Raw genomic sequence first — 18,934 nt, forward strand, 5'->3', positions numbered from 1 at the left:
CTTTCGTGTATTACCCTCTACAATATACTTTTTATTGAGCACTTTGCTGCTGAAATGCTGCCTCTTGCCTTTTTTTTTTTTTAATTTAAAATAATCTAAATTTATTGTTTGTTATGGTATAGATAGCATTTTGTTTTTCTATCAGTTTTCTTCCTCATCCCATCCCCACCTTGGACTCATTTGAGGAGACTTGAGAAATGTCTTAATACTCACACTGCTGCATGTAGCTCTTGCTTATTTACTGGTCTGGGGAAAACAGGATGTGTTTCCTTTTTTAAAAAAGCCAGTTGACAGAACAGAGTACACAGAAATATTCTTCCTTTTATATCATTCAGCCTTTGTTGTAGTTTGGTAAGTTTTAAAAAATTTCAGCAGCAAAGTTGTTATTCAATGGGCATGATGGACTGCAAATGCCTCAAGTTGTGTATACCTGTCCCAGCTGTAAACTTCATTGTCCTTTGTTGGATGATATTTTAAATGGATATAAAATAAATTGGTCTAAAGGGCTGCCCTCGTTGTGTTTTTAAATTTTAGTTAAAAACTGCTACAGCTTATGACTTTGTACATTAAGATAAATGTATTGATCCTTTTTCAGATTCCTTGTATTTTTTAATAAAGTAATCTTAAATACAACCCAGATAGGTTAAAGTGTTAAAAATTTTAAACCGCTTACATTGTTAGCTTAAAATTATTATTATTTTCTTTTTTCCTAGAGTTCTTGACCCTTTGGTTATTGAGTTTAAAACTTCAACTGAAATTCAATACTTTTTATTTTTTAAAAAAATCACTAAACTGTGCCTAAGAACATAACTGCCATATTAATGTTTTGGTTTATATTCTCCATAGTAATAGAAAAACATTTGATACATGTAATGCTGATGTGTGCATCTGATACAAAGTTGAGTAAAATGTGGTCAGTCCAGTTTACAATCTATCACAAGCATCATTCAGTAAAATTTATGTACTTTTCAATAGGAACCATTCTTCTCTTGCTGTTAACACTTGACCTTAACTTTTAGAAAGTGTTCATTTCTTAACTGCAACTGGAAAGGTTGAAAAGTCAGGACTCTTGTATTTGTAAACTGTAATCTGAAGCAGATTTTTTAAAGTGTAGAAAGAAACAAATTGTCCTTTTTTGTAAAGGTCTGTGATACCGTGTTTCGGCTTTCTGTAAGTAATTTGAATATCCAAAGGGTTGTGATGATCAGTTCTTGATATGCAACTGTCCACTTAATAAGGACAAGTGTTCAGTATCTCTTATGACTATGCTCATAAGCTGTTGGAATTTACCATTGTGTAAAATAGTTGGTATCCCTTTACTACTATAATTAATTTTTGTCGTTCCAGGAAATCTTTGTGAAGCCAGCCAATTAATAAGCACTTTAGCATCTGTTCAGGTAGTTTTGAAAACCAACTTTTCCCTGTCAGGAGAGGAACTTCCAGGTCACCTAAAAATGCAATAAAAATCTTTGTAGTCTAAGCTTCTTGGCACATAATTTTTCATCAGGGTTTTCTTTTATTAAATGAGCACAATACTTTTTTATTTTTTCCCTCAACCACCCAGCTCCTTGTATAGTTTTTAATTGTATATCTGTATGATAGAAGTGGCAAGGACATTTGCTGTACACACTTGAACTGTTGGGTCAGTAGCTTTGTATTACTGCCCTGACCCCAGTGTAATTCAGGGGGAAAGGTATTTTTATCTTACAGGGATATGTATTTTAGTAAATGTGAAACACTGGAAACTAACGACACAGACAACTTGGTGTGGTCTTTAAGCAGCTCTCTGCAGTATTTTTTCTGTTACCATAAGTTGTATTTAAATGCTTGCTCTCATTGCTTTTAAGTTGTACCAATAAAGCCAGTAACCTTCGGCTCTCCCTTTCCATTTGACACTCCTTAGCTCAGATTGGTGTAGTTGTTTTAGTTATCCCTGTAATGTGACTCTTACTTTTAAGTAATGGTGTACTGCTTTTGTTTGTCACTAGTTGGGCATGTGCCAATAATATTCTGTCCGTTCCTAATTGCCATCTCTGTTTTGCCCAGTTTTTTTCCTTCAATTGAATAATGGCTTTTTGCATGAAAAGAATAGTTTTTACTATTAGACATGTAAAGGGGAAAGAGAGTGAATGTATTGGACTGTAAGTTTGAAAGGAGTGCTTGCATCCCTCTAATAAATAAGGGCTATGTACTATATTGAGTAATCATGTGGTGGAAGATACTTGCAAGTCATAGATTTGTAGGCAGGAGCATCTGTTACTCCCTCTAGGCTGAATGTAAAATTCCCTGTGTTGTATTAATGGGGGTAATAACTATTTTTATTTGCCTATAATATACTTGGTTTCTAATAAAGTGTCCTAGGCTCTAGTGAGAACTGTCTACTTTTAATTGCCAATTATTCCCTTTCCTTATTTGCCTGATATGCTCTTGGCTAGCTTTTTATAGGTTAATGCTTTTTCCTGAAAAATCTCACCATTCTAAATGTGTTCTTTTGGGTGTGATCCTAAAAAGCCTGGATCAAGAGCACATCTAATATGCAACCTGCATCAGCTCCTACTCCGTCTGGATGTCTACAACTGTTGAAAGATTTTTGACGTCTTAAACCCTGGGATTTGCTCTTGAAATAAGGTTTGAAATACTGTTGAATACTTGTGTTTTTGCTTTGTAAGCCCAGCACCAGTTTTTGAAAATGCCTGTATTGTGAAAGCAAATCCGAACTCTTTCTGAGCCATTTTCTTTGTCAGAAGTAGAAGTGCTTTCCATTATCTTCTAGAAAATTGTATATCTGGAATTGAAGAGATTTAACAGCAAGAATCCAGATTTTTAAATGTAATTGTTTTTTAAATGCTAATGTCTGTAAAGCACCTTCAGTTCTTTGGATGAATGGTGCTACATCCTCTCAGTGTAAATTAATAAAGAGATTATAGGAGGTTTGTCAGACTAATGCTTAGTCTGTAGTATGTTCTGACAAGAAGTTAGCATTTTATATAACAGTTTAAATTAAAAATGCTTATTCCTTCTCTTGGTTGCTTGACTAGTAAACAGAAGTGAAACTCTTCCTTGTTCTGTATTTGACTCTGAGCTAAGTGTTTTAGTTCTTTAAAGGCAATATTCACTGTTACATCTTGGGTCCAGGTCCCAAAATCATGCATCATGAGATGGTCACAACTTTTTCAGTTGTATTTTTAAAGTGTGCAGTCATACTGATGAAATGTGTATCAGTAAACATTAATGATTAGGAAAGCCCCTTAGTACGATGCTAAACACAGTAGATGCTTGGGGAAGGTTCGTCCCTTTTTCACCGGAAGTGTTCTATTTACTTGTCAGTGGATGGATATGTAACATTTTCCCCTTGTGAGAGTAAGCTTATGCTGGCTTAGATCATTGTAGTGTTTTCTTAACTTAAAAATGCATGAAATTTATGAATTTGTGTCAACAAAATTATTTCCTACATAAGTATATTCTACTCAATCCCTGGGCACCCACTGTTGTTCTCAGCACTCTACTTTTTAAATTGGGAATGGGATATAAAAGACTGCCCTAAAGCATCGTGGGATAGTGGAAAGAATATAGGCTTTGGGATCCGATCTAAGTAAAGAGCCAGCTCTGCCAGTAAGAGTAGCTAACCTATATTGAGCACACTTAGCTAGATGCTGCACATGCCTTATTTCTACAGCTCTATGACTACACTGTCTTTTTTTCCTTCAGAGAAGGAAACAGGCTTAGAGAGGATAGGTAGTTTGCTGAAAGTTGCCCAAGAAAGCTGGAATTTGAACCCTCGTAGGCCACACGAGAATACATCTTAAACCCTCATAGGTAATATTGGTGTGGTAGCAGTGACCCTGTCTGTGGAAGTTCAATTTCTCTGAATCTTAGAATTCTATGTCTAAAATGGGATTGATTTTAGGATTAAAAGTAGTTCACATAAAGCACCCTGTACCTGTCCTAAAGCTGCCAATTATTGAAGGCTTACTCATATACCATTTGGCCAAATTCAATGCAATTGGGAAGTAAGAATAATCCAAGGCAATATGTAGTTGATAACACAGTTTAACTTATGTAAGAACAAATGTGGAGAAGGAAGTTCGATGTAGAGTGGAGTAATTGGGAAAGACTAACAGGATATGTGAGTTAAATGTGGACGAAGGATGGGATCTGTATTTCTTACTAAAAGCATAGACGCAGAGGTTAACTAGAATATACATGATACAAAGACAACTTGAGGGTGGTACTTGGAAAGGCATTATAAATAGCTGGAGTTCTGTTGATAGTAGCATGTCATGCATTGGCCAATTATGAAAGACCTTGAAAACTACACAAGATTTTAACCCATGTTTTAGGAAGAGTGAGTGATGTTCTAAAATTAGTCTCCTAATGAGTTGACCTCCCCATCAGGATCCCTCACATCTTACTCCCCTAGCCCCCACCACCCTGTGTGACATAATTCTGGGGTTTTTCCCCCTTTTTTGAGTGATGATAATGGGATTGAGGTGGTTTGTGGTTCTTTGATTTGGGGATTACATTAAATGCTAATTTGGGGAACCAATAGAGGTTTCATAACGTTTCCCCCCATCAAAGCCATTTAAGAAATCTCAATACAATTTACTGTTTCGTAGAGTGAAGGTCACTTTGAACATCAAAGAGCCATCATAAAATAAAGGACAACCCTTACATAGAGTAAATTTGTGAACAACTGGTATCCTCATTTTTTTGCCATTTGTGAAGATCAGTAAGGCTGTCACATTTTTGATGCATGAGTGCTCTGATAAAATGGAAGTAGTTTAAATTTTATGCCTCCTAGCTCCAAACATGCCAAGAATCTACCAAACAAGGAATGTAGAAAGGTTGAAAGGATACCACATTAAAGAACAATTTTATATGTTAATAAGCTAATTTTCCAAGATGAACTTGTTAAAGTAGAAAAGGAAAGGTAACTAGTACTGTGCTTATGTGCTTGTAGCCTGGCATGCTTAGGTCTGTCAATAATAAAAATGCAGTGAATTTTAAAATAAACTGGCTTAGAACATAATCATCTGCAGTACTACAGGATGGCTAGCACACACCCAAGTTGTATTTAGACGTTTCAAAATGGAACACATTGCTTTTAGTCAAGGCTTCAATCCTATTTACAATGTTGAGGTGTTTTTTCCCCCCCAAGGTAATTTTTTAAATCTCTTGCTTTCTTGGAAACGTGCACCCAAGCTTATGCTCTTTTCTGCAGAGGACTGAGTGAGTAAACCACGCTTTATTTTGGTGAATTCTTAGAATGTCTAGCTGGGTCTTCAATGATGGCTCTCTGAGCTTTGAGGACATTTCAGCATGATGCAGAGATGGGCTGCACACGCGGTGGTTAAAAATGAAGCTCATTTTGGAGAGCCGCCTCCCTGTTGCACCTGCCCGAGAAGTTTGGGAAATGCAGGGCTTGGCTTGGAATCCTGGTGTGGTGCAGTGCTGGGGGCGCCAGCAGGTGTGTGGGATGCTGGATGCAGAGCCCGGAGAACCTGCCGGCAGGTGTCTGGCGCCGAAGGTGCAGTTCCTGCCTTGCGGCGCACGGTGGCGCTCCGGTCCCCTCGGCGCTCCTCGCGCTCGCTGAGGCTCCTCCGCCGCCACCTGCAGTCTCAACCAAACTCTGGGTGGCGGGATGTGACGGCCCGGGCGTCCAATCAGCACCCGGGGTTTCGGCCGCTCTAGGGAGCTGGCCAATGGGAGCCGAGCAAGGGCGCGGGGGGCGGGCCCGGCGGCAAGCCCGGCGGAGGCGCGAGACCCCTCCCGCCCCTCCGCCTACTCCAGCCTCCGCCGCCCCGGCTTCCCGAGCGAGCCTGCGGCCGCCGGAGCAGCTCCCGCGGCGGAGCCGGAGCCGAATGGTCAGAGGAGCCCGGCAGCCCCAGCAGCCGCGGAGTCGCCTGGCCCCTAGGTGGGCCGCGCCGGGGGAGGCCGGGCTGCAGCGGGGCGGGAGCGGCCCGGGCAGCGGCGCGGTGCCGCGGAGCATTCGGGGCGCCGAGGCAGGAGGGGCGGGGGGCTCGGGCGCGGGGAGCTCCGGGGGGCGCCTGAGGGCGGAGGGGCGGGCTGGACGGCGGTCGCGTCCTCGAGGTCGGAGGCGAGGGGCGCGTGAGGGACGGGGCGCGGAGGGGTGAGCCTGGGGGCGCGGGCGGGAGGGGCCGGCGCGCGCCCCGCGGAGGGGCCGTGGAATGTGGGGGGCGCGGGGCCTGGAGGGGCGGGGTTCTCGGGGGCTCGGCGCGCTCGCCAAGGGGTGGGCACGGCCGAGGGGAGGTCGGAGGGGCTGGCGGGGGTGACGAGGCAGACAATGAGTAGGTGGAGGTGGGTGGTTTGGGGGAGCTGGGCTGTGACAGATAGTTGCTGAGGATGGAGCGAGGGTTCAGACGGCAGAGCGGGGTTTGGGCTGCTGAGAAGACATTCGGGGAGCAGCGAGTCCCAGGATGGCTTGGTAAATAGGGGGCAGCGCTTCAGGCGTCGGCGAGGTCAGGTGTGGCTTTAGCGAGCCTGTAGTCCTGCAGGGTGCACGCGGGGCTCTTGGCTGGCTCGGTGGGGTCTGGAGATGTGTTCCTGTTGGTTACTTTTAGTTACCATCTTATTTGTTTGGTCTGTAGACTGACGGGCACAGTGGAGAAACCACCTCGAAAACGGAAAAGCAGGTAAGGCAAAAGGCCTGCCTATTTTGCTTCGTGTTTTTCCATTTGCTTGGCTACACCTATGCTGTGCTGCATAATTATATACTGTCAGCGGATGAAGTTTTTTATTTCGCTCCTTTCCTAATGAATGCAATGCATGTAAGATCTTTTTTTTTTTTTTTGAGGACTTCAAAAGTCCTGTACACATTTTTTTTTGTTTGTTTCCAAGATAACATGGGAAAGAGATGTGGGTAATTTTTGAGAATTTACAGTTTTCTTTTACTTTAGTCATAATAATTTCAACTTCTCCACTAGCTCTGTAAAAAAAAAAAAATGTTTATTGAACATGTACTATGTGCCAGGTACTGTGTGCAGATTCTAATTATATATTTTCTTCTGTATTCCTCTAAGTCCGCAAGGAGGTATGTACCATTATCACCGTTTTGCAGAAGAGGGAACTGAGGCATAGAGAGGCCAGATATTTTCCCAAGATCATACATCTAAAAAATGATAGACCCAGCCTTTCAATCCAGGCTGTCTTATTCCACAGCTTACGCCCTGACCTTTATACTATAACGCTGCTAATAAACATGCAGTTGAAAATAGGTTTTCTTATTGCTTTGTCTCTTTTCACTGTAGATAAACTAATAAACATTTGAATCATGGGGAAATAGAAACAGTGGGCTTCTGTAGCCTATAAACAAGTGGATTATTCCTTGAATAATGAAGAAGAGCATATATCTGGCACATAAACATTTTCTAGGGCATTCCATGTGTCAGGTCCTACATAGCAGTTCTGTGTAGTCATTGCAAGATTCCTCTTCACAAGTGTAGGCACTGGCCTAGAGAAAGTTAGCTAGAGTAGTGAGGATGTGACAAGTAGGATTCCTGTCATAATGAATACTTAGTAAGTTATTCATGTTAGAACAGTAGGTAGGTGTGAAATGCTGATGGTGGCAGTGCCAACAGCCCAAGTTCCTTTGTCACTGTTAGGCCTGCACTGTGCATTATGGTAGCCTCATGTGATGGTTGGTCACTGAAAATGTGACTCACATGACTGAGGAACTGAATTTTTAATTTAATTTAATTGTAATTAATTTAAATTTAAAGACTGAAACTTGACTCCTTTTTGGAAAGTGTTTAAGTATGTTTGGAACAGCTTGGGTTTGGGTATGTGAATCTAATTTTTCATCTGTAAATTTTAAGAAATTTAAATAACAGTAAAATATTTCCAGTGAAAATTTCATGGCAAAATGAGATGTGTTCAAAGTATAAAATACATGCCAGATTTGAGGTTAGTACCAAAAAATGTCAAATTTTTCAATACTGATTTTTATACTGATTACATTGTGAAATAATATATTAGATATGTTGGATTAAATTAAAATATTACTAAAGTTTTACTTTTTTTGGCTATTTTTAACATGGCTGTCTGAATATTAAAAAGTACATATATGGCTCGTGTTATATTTCTTTTGGACAGCCCTTATTTAACTCTCACTACCCTGCTACTGGCCCCTCGTAGTAAACTTTTTTTTATTTAGATTGGTTTATTTATGCTTACAAGAACTGGGGTACAGGCCAGAGGTTCAGGGGGTGAGAGGATTCACCAGAGATAGAGTGGGGAGCAGAACATGCAAATTGACAGAAATACACTGCTGAGGGGAGCAGTGGGCAAGACAGGAGAGGTCTGCTGCACCATGTGGATCAGCTCCCTGGCTGGCCGGAATCGAACTCATGCTGCAGTGGCTGTGAATGGCTTCACAGTGCTGGGACTTAACCCCTTGTGCCACCAGGGAGGCCCTCATTTGATGGGGTTCCCTATGTGTTCACGTCTATAATTCACTCACTGCATTATCTAATTTGATCTTGTAATTCTCTTGCTTAAGATCCTTCTGTGGTTCTCCCATTGGTTATTGGACATAATTCAGATGGTTGAACCTATTGAGACTACCTTTATCTCACTCCTTCCTACCTTTCCATCCATAGCTTATTACACTGGGTATGGAAGTTCTCAATAATGGGCCTCTTAAATATCTAGTATTAGGGCCTCCCTGGTGGCGCAAGGGGTTAAGCACCGCACCATGCAGCAATCCGCAGCCTCGGCAGCACAAGTTTGATTCCCGGCGGGCCAGGGAGCAACCCACGTGTTGTGAAACTGCAGCCTCTACAGTGCAGGTTCGATCCCCGCCAGCCGGGGAGATACCCACATGGTAGGGCAGACCTCTCCTGTCTCACCCGCTGCTCCCCTCAGCATTGTACTTTGGTCAATCTGCCTGTTCTGTTCCCCACTCTGTCTCTGGTGAATCCTCTCACCCCCCTGTACCTCTGGCCTATACCCCAGATCTTGTATGCATAAATAAATGAATCTTAAAAAAAGAATAAATGTTTAGAATTAAATGAATTATCTTCCTGGTGAATATTTCACAAGGAGTTAATTGCTGAATGTAGCTCTGCATTCCCTTTGCCATTCCCAGAACTTATATTCTGTTTGCATAGGGGTTTTTGCACATGGTTTCTCTTTCTCTCCAGCATACCTTCTTTTTGCTGCTTGACAGGCAAAAATATTTTAAGATATTTAGAAATTAGCTTAACTATTAACATCCTCAGGGTGGACTTCCCCACCTCACCTCCTTCCTGTGCTCAACCTTATTTGCTCACATGCTAGCTTTTACACACATCTGTGTTTTATGGTTTGGACTAAATTTGAATCCTAGCTCTGTCAAATATAAATTGTGAGATCATATGCAAGTTAAAGAACCTCTCTGAGCCTCAGTTATCTCCTCTGTATGATGAAATAATAATAGTTCAACCCTTCTAGGGTTGTAAAGGGCTTAGTACCCTGCCTGGCACATATGAATTATACAGTAAATTTCAGGTTTGAAAACACATCAAATATCTATAATTTCCCACCTCTTTTCAAATTATATGTGTATGTGTGTGTATTTATATGTGTGTGTGTGTATATAGCCTAAAGGAGTAAAAATAATGATATTAAGGCAAAGAAGAAATGAGAGAAGAATAATAAAATTAAACCAATGGCAAAGTTAGTGTACAGACTATAGAGTATTGCACAGTCATTAAAGGTGGGTTCCATATTTGACTCTGAGTTTCCTAGAACACAGCCAAGAAGAAAACGAAGCTCAGCTTCCAGATTCATGGTGTCTATAAAAGTAAACACATGTTGTTTAAGAGAAGCACAACGTTTTTTGACTCTCGGATCTAAGCAGAATTTCTTTCACTGGTTTTCATAGTGGGGACACTACGTGTGTGTGTGTGTGTGTGTGTATGCATGTATTTACACATATATAATTTTTACACATATATTTTATATATAATATGTATTTTACATATATAATATATATTTACATATATATAATTTTTTTTTGGCATGTGTGGGGAAATCCCAATGATAGATATAGTAGTGAGTGTTTAAAGATGGCTTATTAAAATGATCTCAAGCTAGGTTCAGGTAATGTCAGTGAACATTCTTTAGAGCTCCAAAGTATGTGATTTAGAGCTAGCTCACAGATGGTTTTGCTAGGATCAGAGATAAAGGGAGATGAATAAGCTGCAAGAACACTGCTTATCCCCAGACCTAGAGGAGTCCCAGGCACCTAGAAAATGGTTGACTGGTGTATTGAATGATTCAGTCATTAAGTCATTCTCAATGAATATTACTTTTTGTGACCAGGATTTGGTAAGCCTCAGGCAGCAGTGAGTCTAAGCCTATATTCTCAGTCAAGAATCATGAGGGTGTGTGTTCTCAATGTCTACTTAAGGTCAGATCTTCACCAGGAAAGGATTTTGACTTGAAGGGACAGCCAGCATACATCTCCAAAGAAGTCCTGTGGGCAAGACTAAGACTCAGAAAAGCAGTTTGGGGACTGCTCTAAAAATAGAAAACAAAAATGGCCCTTTAAAACCCTAAAGATAGGTTATAGAGAAAAGGAGTAATGTTTGTTGCCGGAAATTTTTTATAGTTGTTATTCTCAGCTGCTTACTGTGGTCATAGAAATTCTCAATATCAAGTGATGTGACTTCATGGTGAACACTTAAAGATGAATTAACTGCAGAATGCAGCCTTAGGTATTCCTTTGAGTTGGCCTGCTGTGTAGACCTTTTAACTCTTATACTGTATACCCAGTTATATTTTGGAAAACAGTTGCCAAGTTTTAGGGCAGTTGATTTTAAGCCTTTCTTTTTGATAAACATTAGTGTCCTAGTTATCCTTTGAAAATATTACTTGTGCAGACCAGACTATACAACAGTTAAAAAAAAATAAAGATAATTTGAGACAAGCAGGTACTTCATATCCTATTGTTATTCTTCCCATGTGTTTTTATTTCCCAAATTAAAACTTATATTTCCTTATCTTAGTTGATCTTTGTGCCCCTAGCACTGCAGGGGTGCTCAGGAAACTGTAGTGAACCAATAAATGAATTGGTGGTGAGGGGAAATTAGTGTGGGATCGAGCTTTGGTGGTCCAAAATAATGTGATACTATTCAGTGCCCCTGATAAACTGTACTAGAATGGAAGAAATTATAGAATTAGGAAATTGGATCTTGTGTAGTTTTGGAAAATTCTGAATTCTTCAATATGTCTGTTAATAATGTCTGAGTTACGAGTTAGAGAATTCTTTCAGATCCTATTTGCAACAAGATCTGTTTGTTTGGATAGGATTCATGTGATTAAAATTTTACTGGATGCTTTGGGGTTTTTTTTGGTGTGTGTGATATGTTTAAAGTAAAGGAATCTAAGCATTGTGATGGTATTTGTGATTTGTTTGATTTATACTTGAATTCAAAAATATTGAAATGCTTCAGGGTTTTAGGGATGTAGCCATGAGTGAGATATGGCCCCTCTTGGGGAGCAGCACATGTAATTAGCGGGCAAGAGAGAGAGACACACAAAAAGAGTATATAACACACACACGGTAATGACTGTGTGTATATATACTTATGCACACACACACATGCACGTATGTATAAAGGGGTTCTAGTAATTCTGCATGTTGGTAGTGAGGGCAATTTCTGTAGACATCATCTAGTTCCCGGGGGTTAGGTTATTTTTGGTGGTTGTGTGACTGTTGTAATGGCCGACAGAGCAGCATGGATATAGACTGCCTGATGATGGGGTGTTAGTAAGCTGAATTCAGGAGCTGAACCTGGGCAGTGTCAGGTCTGGGAAGAAAGGTGTTTTTAAAAACCTGGGCAATGGTGTCAGTGTTTAGAGATTAAGTAGTGTTATTCAGCTGGGGGAGATTTTTCCCTCCAGGGGGACATTTGACAATGTCTAGAGAAGTTTTTTGGTTGTTATAACTAGGGGTGTCTAGGGGGTAGAGGCCAGGAATGCTGCCAGATTCCCTGTATTACACAGCATAGCCTCCTACATCTAAGAATTACTTATTTTAGATTGTTCGTGATGCTGAGGTTGAGAAATCCTGGTCTTTGAATCCCAGCTCTTCCAAATGACTTTGGTGCTTGGGCAAAGTGTTTAACCTCTGAACCTGTTTGCTTTTTTGCAAGATGCAGGTTGCAATGTTACCTACCTTAGACACCTAGGATTGCTACTCCCTAATAGCGTATAAACTGTGAGTGCAGGTTTTGGTCTGTCTTCTTTACTGTTCTAGTCCCAGCACCTGCAACATGCCTCACATAGCATAGGTACTTTAGCAGTAACTCTGCTGGAGAATTCGGTTCAATGGCTTATTAAGAGGATCCAATGAATTAATAATTACCTGTTTTACCTTGATTCAGTAAACCACTGTGACTATGGTTTGTTTAAATACTTTTATTTTAAAAATCAGCTTTATTGTGGTATTATTTGCATATAATAAAATTCACTCATTTTAAGTATACAATTTTAAAATTTTTTTACAAATATATGTTGTTGTGTCACCTCCCACTTCAGTTTTCACACAGAACATCGTGGCTGCTATGCTCCCCACCCCCAAATTCGCACCTTGTAATCATGGGTCTGACAAAATACTGATCTTTTTCCTCAAATCATGGTCATTTTGTTTTTTCTATAACTTCATATAAGTGAATCCTTCAGTATTTAGTCTTTTGTACACTTGGCATAATTCTTTGTCGTTTTATCCATGTTACTGTTCGTGACTGTAGTTAATTTCTTTTTATTGCTGAGGAGGTATTTATTCCATTGTATGATTTTTCTACAACTTGTTTACACTAGTTGATGGACATTTGGCTTGTTCCTAGTTTGGAGCTAGGATGACTACAACTGTTATGAGCATCTGAGTGAAGTCTTTGTGCAGACATGTGTTTTCATTTCTCTTGAGTAAATGCCTACGAATGGATTTGCTGGGTCTTATGGTAAGTGTATGTTTAACTTTTTAAGATATTGCCAAAGTGTTTTCCACAGTGGCTGTACCATTTTTACATTCCCACCAGCAATGTATGGGATTTCATTTGCTCCATATCCTTGCCAGTAGTTGGTTATTGTCATTCTTTTTCTGTAGTTACATACCATAAACTGTACATAGAGTATACAGTTTTATGTGTTTTGATGCGTATGTCCACCCTTGAAACCATCCCCACGGTCTGTATTCAGAGCCTGTAGAGAGATCTAGGAGCTGTACCATCCACATGGTTGTAGTTTTAATTTTTCTTACTTTAATGACTAATGTTGATGTTGGGCCTCCTGTATTTGTTTCCAGTGATATGACAACTTTGGTGAATTTCTGTTCATGTGTTTTGTCAAATTTTTTATCCATTGTTTGTCCTCAGAGTAGTCCTCAGAGTTCTTTATGTAGTCTGGAAACAAATTATCTTTTTTTATTATATATATTTTTAAAGATATATTTATTTATTTATATAAGCACTGGGTATAATCAGAAGCACGGGAGGGTGAGAGAATTCACCAGAGCCAGAGCGGGGAACAGAGCAGGCAGACTGACAAAGTACACTGCTGAGGGGAGTGTGGGCACGGCAGAAGATGTCTGTGCGCCATGTGGGACCCTCGCCTGCTGCTGGGATCGAACCGGGGCTGCAGAGGCTGCGGGCAGCTTCGCAGCCCAGTGCTAAACCGTTGCTCCGCCGGGGAGGCCCTTATCTTTTTTTTTTTTTTAAGATTTATTTATGCATGCAAGAACTGGGATACAGGCCAGAGGTGTAGGAGGTGAGAGGATCCACTAGAGACAGAGTGGGAAGCAGGACAGGTAGATTGACTGACATACACTGCTGAGGGGAGCAGCGGGTGCGCCAGGAGAGGTCTGCTGCCCCATGTGGGTAGCTCCCTGGCCAGGGATCGAACCTGTGCTGCAGTGGCTGCTGATAGCTTCATAGGTTGTGTCTTAACCCCTTGTGCCACCGGGGAGGCCCTATCTTTTTTTTTTTTAAATGAGGTAACATTGCTTTACAGCAATGTTTATGTTTTGGGACTACATGTTCACACATCTCCAAATGTGTGTTACCACACCATGCCCAGCACCAACATACAAATAATCCTCCATCACAGTCCATTAGGTCCCCTCCATCTTTTGCTTCCACCTACCCCTCCCCTTCTGGTAACCTCAGTTCCATAGTCAGAATCTAAGGATTTGACTTGGTTTAATTTTGTCTGTTCGTTTGCTTGGTTTTTTATATTCCACATATGAGTAGAATATAAGGTATTTTTCTTTCTCTTTCTGACTTATTTCACTTGGCACAGTCACCTTCATTTCCACCTGAGTTGTCACAAATGACAAGACTTCGTCTCTTTATTTTATTTTATTTTTTTAAAGATTTTATATTTATTATTTTTATACAAGAACTGGGGTACAGGCCAGATGTGTGGGTCAGTGAGAGGATTCACCAGAGACAGAGCGGGGAACAGAACAGGCAGACCGACCAAAATACACTGCTAGGGGGAGCAGCGGGTGAGACAGGAGAGGTCTGCCCTACCATGTGGGTATCTCCGCGGCTGGCGGGGATCGAACCTGCACTGCAGAGGCTGCAGACAGTTTCAAAACACTGCGCTCAACCACCTGTGCCACCAGGGAGGCCCTCGTCTCTCTTTATAGCTGTGTAGTATTCCATATTGTGTTTATACCACATCTTCTTTAGCCACTCATCTGTTGACATTGATGGGTGCTTAGGTGGTAGAAACAAATTCAAGTTTGGAGGCATAAGATTATATTAGGGGAGGGCCTCCCCGGTGGCGCAGTGGTTGAGCGCTGGGTTGTGAAGCTGCCCGCAGCCTCTGCAGCGCCGGTTTGAGCGCCGGTTTGATCCCCGGCTGCTCCCCAGCCACCAGAGGAGGGTCCCGCATGGCGCGCAGACCTCTCCTGCTGCCTGCTGCTCCCCTCAGCAGTGTACTTCGGTCCTTCTGCCTGCTCTGCTCCCCGCTCTGGCTCTGGTGAATTCTCTCACCCTCCCGCGCTTCTATCTGTACCCAGTGCTTGCATAAATAAATAATAAATAAATAAATAATAAATAAATGAATGGATAAATAAATAAATCTTTAAGAAGATTATATTAGGGGAAAGGTAAGCTTATTTTGGCTATGTGGAGTGTAAAATGCTTCAGTGAGCCATCTCTAACCAGGTGGGTGAAGACACAGGATCTGGAGCTGAGAAGAGATAAGGCTTGAAGTCATCAGTGATTCAAGTCTTGAAAATGTATGAATTAGCCTAGCTAGGCCATGTTGAGTAAAAGGTGATGAAGACAATGGAATGTGACAGTAATGTGGAGCGGGTGTAGACCAAACTGCTTCCAGTCCTTAGTATATTCTTTCTTTGCAGTATTTTCTATCCATTGCAGCCTCTCTGTAGGTAGTCAGCAAGCAAGTAGTACTTACCTCTAGGAGATAGATCTGGTAGATCTCTGTCGGTGTTCTTCAGTGAGAAACTGAGATTCTGGAAGTAGTTATATGGAAAACTAGGGAAATGTTTTTCAGTCTATACTGAAACACAGGAATATCCTCTAACTTAGAGTTTCTTTGTGATAGTGTTGTTTTTTGTCTCGACAACATCCCTATAGAAGTGCTGGGGGTTTGGTAAAGCTGTTTCTTACAGTAGGTGTCAGTGAAAGCCTAGGGCAGAAAGCCAAAACACAGCTCTGTGAAAAGAGATTCTGCAGGGCCCCAAGATAGCGTGGTCAAGTAGTCAGCAGTTTCATGGTAATATTTTATTCAAAAGTAGACCTTAGAATAACTCAAGCAGTGATGTTGAAAGGTATTCAAAAAGAGCCAAAGGTTCCCTGGGACTAATTCAACATTCCCTGAAGGGTAGGATGCCAGAAGAAGGCTAAGTCGGCTAGCTTCCAGCACCCCATTTCTTTTACGTACATACTTCTGTGTATGTGCACTTATATATATATATATTTATTTTAATATATATAAATATATAAATATATATATAAATATATAAATATATATATATTTATTTTATATATATAAAATATATATATTTTAAGATTTATTTATTTGTTCATACAAGCACTGGATACAGTCAGAAGCATGGGAGGGTGAGAGAATTCACCAGAGCCAGAGCGGGGAACAGAAGAGGCAGACTGATGAAACACATTGCTGAGGGGAGCAGCGGGCGTGGCAGGAGAGGTCTGAGTGCCATGTGGGACCCTCGCCAGTGACTGGGGATTGAACCAGCGCTGCAGAGGCTGTGGGCAGCTTCACAACCCAGCGCTCCACCAGGGGAGGCCCTGTGCATTTATATTTTTAATAAGGAAAATTTCAGATACAAATTTAAAATACTATAATTGTCATCTAGCGTCAACAATTATCAACTCCTTCCTGTTTCATCCATAATCTTCCTGATCCACATGAAGCATAGTACATGTATATTATTCATTGAATTACTTCATATGTGTTTTTGAAAGATAAGGATAACACCATAATACTATTAACAGTTACTTAAAAATTAGCAATATTCCCTTAACGTTATTAAGCATCTCATCAGTGCTCAGGTTTCTGTAGTTGGCTAATGATTTAAAAAATAGTTGTTTATTCAAGTCAGGATTCAGATAAGATTGGTAACTTGTAATTTGTTGATTAGATCTTAAGGTTTTTTAGTCCATAGTTTTCCTACTCTGTCTCTTTTTCCCCACGCTGTTTATTTGTTGATAAAAACACATTTGTTATTAAGAGTTTGCCACAATCTGAATATTTAATTTTCTAAAAAGTTGAGGTATAACTTATTTTTTAAAATATTTATTTATTTATGTATACAAGAGCTGGTGTGTAGGCCAGAGGTGTGGGGGGTGGTGAGAGGATTCACCAGAGACAGAGTGGGGAGCAGAAAAGGCAGATATACTGAAATATACTGCTGAGGGGAGCAGCAGGGAAACAGGAGAGGTCTGCTGTGCCGTGTGGATCAGCTTCCTGGCGAGGATCGAGCTGGTGCTGCAGTGGCTGCTGACAGCTTCATAATGTTGAGCCTTAACCCCTGGTGCCACCAGGGAGGGTCCCTGAGGTGTAACTTATATACAGTAAAATGTACTTGTTTTAGTGTGATGCCATTCTGTGAAATTTTGACAAGTGCGTACACTTGGGTAACTCCCACTGCAGTCAACAGAGAACAGTCCACCACTCTCTAGAACCCTCTTCCGTCTCCATTGACTGATGGCAGCTGTGAGCTACTTTTCCTGTCTGAATTTTGCTGACTCCCCAACCCCATCATATCACTTAGCATGTTTCTCTGTTCCCTGAGAGTTTTATAAGTTGGTAGTTAGATCTGGTTTTGCAAGCTTGATGACATTCAAGTTTAACTTTTTTTTTAAAGAACATTTCATAGGAGCACTGTGTACATCCATCACAGCTTCTGGTTTTTTGATGTTAGGAACCCATGGTATTCAGTGTTTATATTTGTATTTTCTTTGTGGGTTATAGAAGATGATATTCTTATTCTTTCATTTCTAAACAGAAGGGTCCCTTTGTTGACTTAATTTTTAAATTTTTTATTTTGGAAATTAACATACAGTGAAATTAATTTTTGTGTGTACAGCTGCATGAAATTGAACACCTGCATAGTCCTGAGTTTTGAAAGTGCAGAACATTTCCACTACCCCCCAGCAGCCACCAGGGCTGTCCCTGCCAGTTACATCCTTCTGCACTCTGGTCTGTTCCCCTTCCCTTCATCAATTTTTGATTTTCCTTAGGTACAGTTTGTAAAAGGAAAAGCGGGATAAGTGCTTGTTCTCTCCTCTCCTTTGTTTACCACATTTTAGTATGAGTTGGTTCACTAGCATGGGCCAAAGGAGACTTTGATTCTTTGTTGTTTTATTAATAATTCCATTATCAGCCTGTGGATTAAAGCATGTTCAGTGGATTTCAATCCATTATGATTATTTTTCAAATGGATGCTCACATTGACCGTGCTTTGACCAGTGGGAACCCTTTTAAAATTAGCTTCTGGGTCCTTCTGACTCTAGTGCATTTTGGTAGCTTCCTTGCTTCCTGGTTGGACAAGGTATTCCAGGCCCATCTTGTATGTTTTCTGCTCAGACCTAGAATTAGCCATTCTCCAAGGAGAACTATTTCTTGTGGCATCATTCTGCTTCTATCTTTTTTATATCCTGAGCTTCTATTTGGAAAAAAAGGATTGTATAACCTAAAAGTAGTTTTGAAAGCTGCAAAAAATGAATTTTATACTCTGTTCTTCAGTAATCATTGGATAGGAATAATATTAAAAATTTAGGTTTTTGATAAAAGCTGAGTAGCACACACTTGAGAGTTATATTTTATGTTAAGCTTTTGAAATACAGGTAATCTATGGTAGAATAGATTTTCTTCTTTTTTATGGAAATTTTGGATCCCTAACTTAAGTGGATGGCTTTCTCATAAGGCCATGATTTTTCTGGGAGTAGGGCTGAGGGGTGGAGGTGGGGGTGGGAGGACCCATGCAGGTATACATGTAACTAATTGCTTAACATACATTGTATATATTAGGAGAGTGTAGGCTGGAAAAAAATACTGTTATTTTTTATGTAATGATGAGAAAAATCTTATTATTTTGATGGGGCAACTTGTTTGGAAATTTTTTGGAAACAACCAAGATTCATGAGTAATAAAAATATTAGTAAATTATGAACTACATGCTAACTACGGCTCTTAACATCACAAGATAAAGTAACAAAGAAATACTACATTTCCAGGGAGCTACCTACATAGTGCAGCAGACCTCGCCTCTGTTCACCCACTGTTCCCCTCTGCAGTGTATTTCAGTCAGTCCACCTGTTGTGCTTCCCACTCTGTCTCTGGTGAATCCTCTCACCCTGCATATCTGGCCTACACCCCAGTTCTTCTAAGCAAAAAGAAAAAAAAATCTGAGAGCCGGGGAAGGGTAGCA

General features: G+C 40.6%; 1 protein-coding gene across 2 annotated transcripts in view; it reads left to right on the top strand.

Moving 5' to 3' along the window:
* Positions 1-5,771: 5,771 nt before the first annotated feature.
* Positions 5,772-18,934, top strand: part of SCAI (suppressor of cancer cell invasion) — a gene marked incomplete at both ends in the record, with an annotated part of 109,895 nt that continues 96,732 nt past the window's right edge. The window contains 2 exons of one of the 2 annotated variants that reach the window (XM_084237463.1): positions 5,772-5,914; positions 6,609-6,658. Coding sequence is in view for 1 of the 2 variants with exons in the window: in XM_084237461.1 (XP_084093587.1) it covers positions 5,862-5,914; positions 6,609-6,653 (98 nt within the window). The remainder of the gene's footprint in view (positions 5,915-6,608; positions 6,659-18,934) is intronic. The other variant, XM_084237461.1, reaches the window with a different exon arrangement.

The sequence above is a fragment of the Talpa europaea genome (assembly GCF_964194135.1).
Source record: "Talpa europaea genome assembly, chromosome: 7".
In the NCBI taxonomy this organism is placed as follows: domain Eukaryota; kingdom Metazoa; phylum Chordata; class Mammalia; order Eulipotyphla; family Talpidae; genus Talpa; species Talpa europaea.